Genomic DNA, 8,097 nt, shown 5'->3' on the forward strand with positions numbered 1-8,097 from the left:
CGTCACAAATTAGAAATACAACTAGAAGTAGAGTGAATGAAGATCATCAGAAAGACCTGGTTTTCAAAGCTGGTGGAAGAACTAACAGCCGATTACAGTCTTCTTGTTCAGATTTATTTACTTTGCATTTCCTGCCAGAAGTAAAACAGTTTGTTAACCTGTTAATTTAACTCATTTTCTAAAGAAGATAATACCATAAATCCTTAGAAATGTGACCAAACAGCACGACATGCAACAGATGAGCAGCATGAACATTCACTTCCAGTTCTGGCTGGCAAACACTTCCCAAACTGCCTATCAGTTTACATTAACTAAGCAGAAATCACACAAATATACTAGTATCTCTGACTCTCACCTTTTATTATTGATGAGCACAGAGAGATGCTGCAAGACAGCTCGTCACAAACATCTTTACTGTATAAAGCCAGTAGATAAAGAATCTTCCAACTCAAAGGCAAAAGAGCAATATTCAATTCCTGTCAGCAAAAATAAACAGTCAACACGCGCCACAGTATTGTAAATCAACCATTTGCTTCACTTTGGCAGCTGTTCCACATTTCTCTGTTAATGTTTGACTGAGATCAATTAACATTCCTACTATGCCTGAATTCACAACACATTCGTGTAGCCGAGGATCTAACCCCAAACAACGAATTGTTTAGCACCACAAACATTTACCGACTCACAGTTGAACAAACTGAAACATCTTTGTCATAACATCAGTAAGCTAATACAGTTAGTTGGTATGTACCGTTAGTTGTTAACAAAATTAAATCAGTGCAATACAGTACACGACTCACATGCAGTTTTAACCAAAAAAAACTAAAACTAAACTAAAATCATTCCTGTGCGCGCGCGTGTGTGTGTGCATGTGTGTTTGTGTTTGTTCGTATGAGTGTGCATGTGTGTTGCGTGTGTGCATCCATGTGTGTGTGTGTGTGTGTGTGTGTGTGTGTGTGTGTGTGTGTGTGTGTGTGTGTGTGTGTGTGTGTGTGTGTGTGTGTGTAGAATGAATGAGGAACGACTTCCAAAGAAACTGATGTTTGGGGAATTGAGGAAGACAAGACCTTGCCATGGAACAAGAAAGAGATGGAGAGATCTAGTTAGTCAAGATCTGCAATTAGTAGATACCAAAAACATCTGGTACCAGAGATGCCAAGACCGGAATGGGTGGTTCAGTCTTTGTCAAAGGGGTGTTGAGAAGGTAATCACAAATCGTGGGAAAAGCAGATGTGCAGCGAATGTACGATTCCAAGGAGAAAGTTTCTTATGTGAATGTAGAAGATCATTTAGACGACAAGGCGACCTCACAAGACACAGGCGGTTTTGTCCTAGTAATTTGCCAGTTGCCCAGGAGCACAATCCAAGGGCCCCGCTATCATAGTTTCTTTTACTATGGGCGGCTTCAAGGTTCAAGGTGTGTGTGTGTGTGTGTGTGTGTGTGTGTGTGTGTGTGTGTGTGTGTGTGTGTGTGTGTGTGTGTGTGTGTGTGTGTGTGTGTGTGTGTGTGTTGTTTGTTAACCTTCCAAGATGACAGTAAGCTGTTCAGCTGCTGACTTTCTTAGTGCCAAATCAATGTCCGAGTTCTTTAGCACACAATAGACTTTCATTACACCATCCTCCTAATAGTCAAGATCCATTCTTTGCATACTGAACAGTACAGACACCATCATACAACAAGCATACGATAAATTTGCCCAAACGGTGGGCGTTCTTTGATTGCCACATCGCTTGACATCGAAGACTCACAAACAAGTCTCTCTGTGTGACTTCAGGTGATCCAGAGATTTCATGAGGTTCACATTTGTGCAGCAAGCGACAGACCGCAGACAAAGCCCAACCACGAATGCTATAAATAAGTAAATAAATAAATAAATAAATATAAACCTATTACAATATACTGTACACGCATATATAAGACTCAGACCTATTTGTCACATTAAATTTTGAAAAGTTCTTCTGTCCAACAGTCTGTCCACTGATCTGTCCACCGCGTTGTATGTCCAGTTTTAGCCTCACTAAACAACTGTATTGTCTCATAACTGTGATCCAGTCTTCTAGTAACCTTGACAGTCTAATATTAGATTGGCAATTTCATAAAATCTTTTATGCAGTAGACTGCTCTACTAATGACTGTATAGAATTAATAGTTGCCAATAATGTATGTCACCCTAGATATCATCTCTGTATACATTCTTCCAACTTTTAATATTAAGATGTACATGACAGTACGTTAGTTCATCTGATCACTTTGTAATATGACGTACTCTTCTGTTCTATTTACAAGTCAATACTCACACATACCCAAAATCCACAGAGAACAAAAGACGACACAATCCTTGAACTCTCTGAACTTTACTGAAGAGAGCTGTATTTGATGCTAATAAAGACTGTGTTGCTACAGGATTCAATTCTCTCATTACAACGTGATCAAACTCTCTGTCTTTTCCCATGTGACTCTAAAGAAAGCACACAAATTGATCATCTATTGTAGTCTCAGTGTCTCACCTCATACCTCAATGTATGGCATAACAGGCAGAAAAATATGGCGAAGACACTCAAGTTTGTCAGCTTGATTAAAGAGAAGAATTACTAAAGCTTTAGCAGCCAAACTGATCTAAACATATAACAAATGAAGGTCCATTCTATGTTGTTACATGCACTGTCATACTTCCAGACATGAATCATTCAATCCAAACATGCAAATCTCCATAATCACATCTTGCTGCAAGAGCACGCTTTTGCGGCACTGACCGTCACCGTTTGCTTGGCAATCTTCTAATCTCTTTTGTAAGTCACTCAGACATCGTTTATAAGAAGTGAGTCTGACTTGATGATGTGGATGAGCCAATAACTTTAGTAGCAGCTTCATTACACGCTCTTTGTTTTCGGCAACCTTTTCACTCTCATACCTGCCAGTCAACTGCTTACAGATTGCCTTCGTTAATCACTCATAAGGTGTGTACTTACAGAGTGAAGCAAATTTTTAAAATCTTTTCTGTGATATCACACCGATGATGAAATAATAGCCCACAAATTGCTACTTCAGCCAAGTTTAATGAGTCAGACATCATGGACTCAGTCGCCCCACCATCCATCTAGACAACCACAAATCACGATGTTTCCACCATCTGTACTCAAGATAAATGTTATGCTTCAAATGTCACTTAGTCGCACAACGTTCAAAAACAAAAATAAATCAACTATTTAGTCAAATTGTTATCTACTTGTACTGTCCATGTAGTGATATATATCACTTACCTAGAACTGCACAAGACACCAACAAAACTCGCAAGCATAGCTAACCTTGTTAGTCGTTTGTTCTGTAATCTTGCAAACCAAAGAGAAAGACTTTGAAACTGCAATGCAATCTTTAAGCATCTACAACAAGCGGCCTGTTGGCAACACAAGGAAACAACCAAACAGACAATACTAACTGAAAACTGCTCGGGTTGAATGAAAGCCAAGTAAGGTAATAGTCGTGATCTCACACCAGGAAAAGCAACAGCAACGACTTCATTCATAGCTAAAGGTGCTAAGCATTCTCTCAACGACAGTGGCATCATGCTCATAGAATCACATGGTGGAACGGTCAGTTCGAGTACAAGACAAGCGACAAATGACAAGCACACTTTCGAATGGAATGAAACAACAAGCTGTGCTTCACTTGATTCTGCTCCCGTCGCTCTGTACAAAAAATGAGTGAGTGTATCACCCAATTCTTGTAATGTCTCTTTGATCAAAGTCTCCTAATACGACAATATCTCAAACAGCCATTCATGGTCAAATACTGAAACAAATTACCTCTGCAACCCAACCAATCACTTGACTTCCAGTATATGATCCCAATGAATGAATTAATTCAATGTCAGCTTGCAGCAATCGCAAGACCGCCAGCACTAATCTCTGATTTTTCATGATCGAACAAACGGCCTTTATAATTTGTAGAGAAAACTCTTGTAGTGTTATCTGCCCCTCTGGAGTGACAGCACTACACATCAAAAACGAAGCCTCTTTTGCACATGATAAATCAAGATGTGATTGACATTCAGCTTCGTTGTGAGTTGTTGTTATACGACTACAACACGCAGGGTTAGTGTGAAGAATGAATCTGGTGTGAAGCTGTTGGGTGAGGTTGGTAAGACAATTCAAAACGGCAATGCAGATTGCTTCATTTCCAGCGCCCGATGCATGAGAGAGCAAATGAAACAAACCCTACACAATATTTAATTCAAAAGGAAATAAAACAATTATTTAATTATCAGTGTTGATAATATATATTCATATCTAAATATTTGTGTAAACATATGTGTACTCAGACGTTTACAAGTTAATGAAAATTCTAAATGAAACTTATTCATCCATATAGACTTCAATTATGACAGCTCAAAACAATTTTGTGGCTTCATCAGTCACAAATACGGCCAATCCTGAGGTGCATAGATACAAACGTACTATTAATTTAAAAAGTAATGCAACAATTGTCAGTCAAGAAATAATTGCATAAAAGATGTGACACCAACTACAATTAATATCACTGGTTGCTTCCTAGCAAAACACAATGACATGCATGCACATTCATCAAATCACCTAATTGCTATGTGAATATTACAATAGATTTGGCATCTATTTCTAACCAGCGTCTCCTAACAATGTAAACACGACCATAACAAATTACAAACACACACCTGACACAGAACTGGTCTCTGCAGAAACGTCTCAGCTGGAAAATCTTTGAAAAGAACATCCACAAGGAAGTTGCATGTTTTGATAAGCAAAGTCTCATCTCGATTATGAAGCCGACTAATGAACAACAAGTTACAATAAGATTACTAGTCTACATCACATTTCAGATAGTACAAAAAGAAACCTAAATGTGGAATTGAGAATTTCCACATCATTTTGAGCCAAAGAAATGAGAGGAAAGATAAATCCTTCCAATTTCACTTGTTTTGCATTGATTTCAAGTCGGACACTAGTTTCTCCAATACTCACAGAATGCATTGAGTTACTCAAAGATAATGAACTATGATATCCAGAGATACGGTTTGAATCACCGAGAGATTGACCAGATGGTAAGGTTACACTCTCAACCGACTTATCAATACAAGAGGATGACGAAGTTCGTCTGTCTGTACGTTCATCTCTTTGTTGACGAACTCGTACGGTAGCAGCACTGCTGGTCTGCACTGACGTTTGTAAAAGTAGAAGATTTTGCAAAATGCTATCAATCGCAGCATGATGTTTCTCGTCCAGAACACGTTGAAGTTGAGACAAAAATTCAACGGCACCGAGAGCGTTCAGAAGAGAAACTGCACTGCCATGCTGTCATACAAACACACAGCACATATCACTCAATGTGACTGGGTGACGCACAAAGACACAAACACAGAAACAAGCTGACAGCCAAACACTGTTACAGGCAGGCAATATAAAATCAGAACAACTAATTTTTAATCTAAATTTAAATTTTATTTATTGTAATTAATTTTAAATAATTAATTTTAAATTTAATTCGAAATCTAAAGACAATCTTTGAATGCACCTCCGATAACATAAGCAGCACACTTAGCACTTCACTTTCCATAGAACAGTGCGGTTTATTGAACCAGTCCAACAGTTTCTCGAGAAGATCTTTTCGCTGCACAGCGTCCGCCGCTTGAAGTAGGCCGTGATCAAACTTGAGCTTCAGGGTTTTCAGAGCACCTTCTCTAACTTCTAACAAAGAGTGACCCAACTTTTCAGTAAGAGACTTGAGAACAGACGACGGATAGTCAGCCATTTTCAATAAGCCCGCTTGGTTAGTAAAGACCCGTATAAAGTGGGAGTGCACTGTACTGTACAGTACTACAGTATAAGTTCATACGTCATCGGGTCAGAAATTGACATTTGGTTGAGTCATATGAACTGTACGTTACAATATTGTAGTCTCGTGTTTCTTGCGTTGCAACATCAACTCACCGCTAGCGCTAACTGCTCTCTCAGCTTCTAGAAACGTCAAAAAAGAAGATCGGACTTGCACGACATTGAAGGATGGATGATGGGAGCTCGAGAAGCGATTCTAGGCGTGCCACTGACACAGGACACACGGCAGGCAGCCGAATTCGACTGTAAGCGTACAATCATAATCAACAGACAATTCATCTAGAACTAACATGCAGTGTAGCTTGCATGTAGCTATCAATACTATTGACCGTAATTAATCAATTATCATATACAACCGTTATTATAATTAATTTAAAATATATAATTGAATTTATAGCAACAATATATTTGAATAGACTTGCTCTACATATCTACACATGCACAGACACTGCAACATACGTGTTATCGATGCATATACTATACTATACTGTGTCAATGAATTACTACTCATCTAAATAATTGTAACAATATATCCATTACTGGTATGTTTGGTTAGGGGTAAAAAATGGTAGGGGTAAGCTGATTGATACATGTAGTTATGAATATGTGTAACTGCAGTTTCACTACAAAGAGTGAATCGTGTCAGTCTTGTGTATCTCATGTGGCACGTAAAAAAAGGAATGTGAAGAACAACGACAGTCAGCATAATGATACACAGCAGCAGAGATTTGATAAATGTTTTAACATTCTTATCAAGCCTGTGGTGACAGAGTTTGTGTTTACTTTCTTTCATCTTCTACTTGGAATAATGACTGCTGCAGGACCAAACCTGACTGGTCAAGCGCCATTCAGTTTAACTGCTGCAGCACTATCAACTGGACTCAATTTGTATGCTTTCATTGTGGCCACATTTCATATCAGGTGCAATAGTTAGAAACTTATTTACATCGTTCTTTACATAATGTGATCTTGTGTTATGTGTTTTAGTGGAGGACACTTGAATCCAATCATTAGTTATGGCGTATTTCTGTCTGGAGGATTTGCTCTGGACTTGGCTATTGTGTATGTGGTTGTGCAGTTAGCTGCAGGAATAGCCGCAGCAGGAGTTTTAAAGGTTTAGGCTACACAATAGTCACAATAGTCCTGTATCTATTTTGGAGTATGTTAATCTTGTCTCATCATGTCTAGGTATTGGTCAATAATTCAGCCCTCCCAGAGCACTGGGCTCTCATCAGGTTTAATGCAAATCTACAGAATGAAGTTCAAGTCGTTTTTACAGAGGCTCTTATCTGTTGTGCTCTTCTGCTTATTGCATACATGACAATAGTTGAATCCGAAGGAAAGAACCCATTTGGTCCTCTCTTGATTGGGATCTTTGTGTCAAGTTCAATTTACGCAGCGTAAGCAGTTGATATTACTAGTGAAGGTATAATTGCATTATAGAGGAATTTTATTGTGACAGGGGACCAATTTCTGGGGCAGGTATCAATCCTGCACGTTGCCTGGGACCGGTTGTTGTATTTGGTGGCTGGAAAACGGTCTGGGTCTACTTCGTTGGACCTTTTTTGGGGACGACTGTTGCTGGAGTGCTGTACAGATATTTCTTTTCAAAGCGAAAGCTTCCTCCTTTAAAATACACTGCATTAAGAAACATTTGGGAAATGATCCCACAACAGCCATCGACACAAGTTGTTTTGCAGAAGGAAAGTAACGTGTAAGCTGGTCTGTACACGTACGTACACAACTAGTGAAGTAGGCAGCTATTAGTATTGAGTGATCTACACTGATATTGAGTTTTTCCAGAATTTTGTGTTTACTAACTCACTAAATAATTTAGAAATCAGTTTGCAAAAAATACGTCTCATCTGTGTAATTATCATTGTATTTATAAGCTTCAGGCAGCTTACAGTTACATCCCATTTTCAACCATTAATTGAGAATATGGTAAAACTGCTCAAGTATGGAACAATATTGTTATCATAAATGTTCATTTGGTAACTTCAGCCCACATGCTTTCTGACTGACACGTTAGCTAAATGCTTTGGCCTCTCCTGGGTGGACAAATATATTAGGCTGGTGCAAGTGATCATATGTTTGTTGTCTAAATTAATTTGTTTTCTATTGATATTGCCGAACCTCTTGTTGCCAATGTGGAAAGCGACAATGAAACTTTAGCCATCAGTTTTGTTGGTCTTTGCTCATTGTGTAGTGACGTCCTTATCAACTTCTTTA

At 38.6% G+C, this 8,097-nt stretch overlaps 1 protein-coding gene and 1 long non-coding RNA gene across 2 annotated transcripts; one reads left to right on the top strand and one right to left on the bottom strand.

Moving 5' to 3' along the window:
• Positions 1-56: 56 nt before the first annotated feature.
• On the bottom strand, positions 57-461 carry LOC134178761 (uncharacterized). The gene is made up of 3 exons (XR_009969696.1): positions 356-461; positions 195-294; positions 57-131 (listed from the first exon to the last, which is right to left on the bottom strand). It is a non-coding gene; the product is annotated as an uncharacterized LOC134178761 (long non-coding RNA).
• Positions 462-5,821: 5,360 nt separating this feature from the next.
• Positions 5,822-8,088, top strand: LOC134178189 (uncharacterized). Its single transcript, XM_062645007.1, has 6 exons — positions 5,822-5,909; positions 5,986-6,110; positions 6,484-6,786; positions 6,853-6,979; positions 7,054-7,265; positions 7,328-8,088. Exons 2-6 carry the CDS (start codon positions 6,034-6,036, stop codon positions 7,581-7,583), a joined length of 975 nt encoding a protein of 324 aa, XP_062500991.1. The 5' UTR covers positions 5,822-5,909; positions 5,986-6,033; the 3' UTR covers positions 7,584-8,088.
• The last annotated feature ends 9 nt before the right edge of the window (positions 8,089-8,097 follow it).

Source organism: Corticium candelabrum, chromosome 4, assembly GCF_963422355.1.
Source record: "Corticium candelabrum chromosome 4, ooCorCand1.1, whole genome shotgun sequence".
NCBI classification, from domain to species: Eukaryota; Metazoa; Porifera; class Homoscleromorpha; order Homosclerophorida; family Plakinidae; genus Corticium; species Corticium candelabrum.

Excerpts from the sequence above, each read along its gene's own strand:
- LOC134178189 (XM_062645007.1), top strand. The coding sequence starts at position 6,034 with ATGGATGATGGGAGCTCGAGAAGCGATTCTAGGCGTGCCACTGACACA. Across the intron at positions 6,111-6,483 it reads GCAGGCAGCCGAATTCGACT|TTTCACTACAAAGAGTGAAT; the intron begins GTAAGCGTACAA and ends GTGTAACTGCAG. Across the intron at positions 6,980-7,053 it reads CCGCAGCAGGAGTTTTAAAG|GTATTGGTCAATAATTCAGC; the intron begins GTTTAGGCTACA and ends CATCATGTCTAG.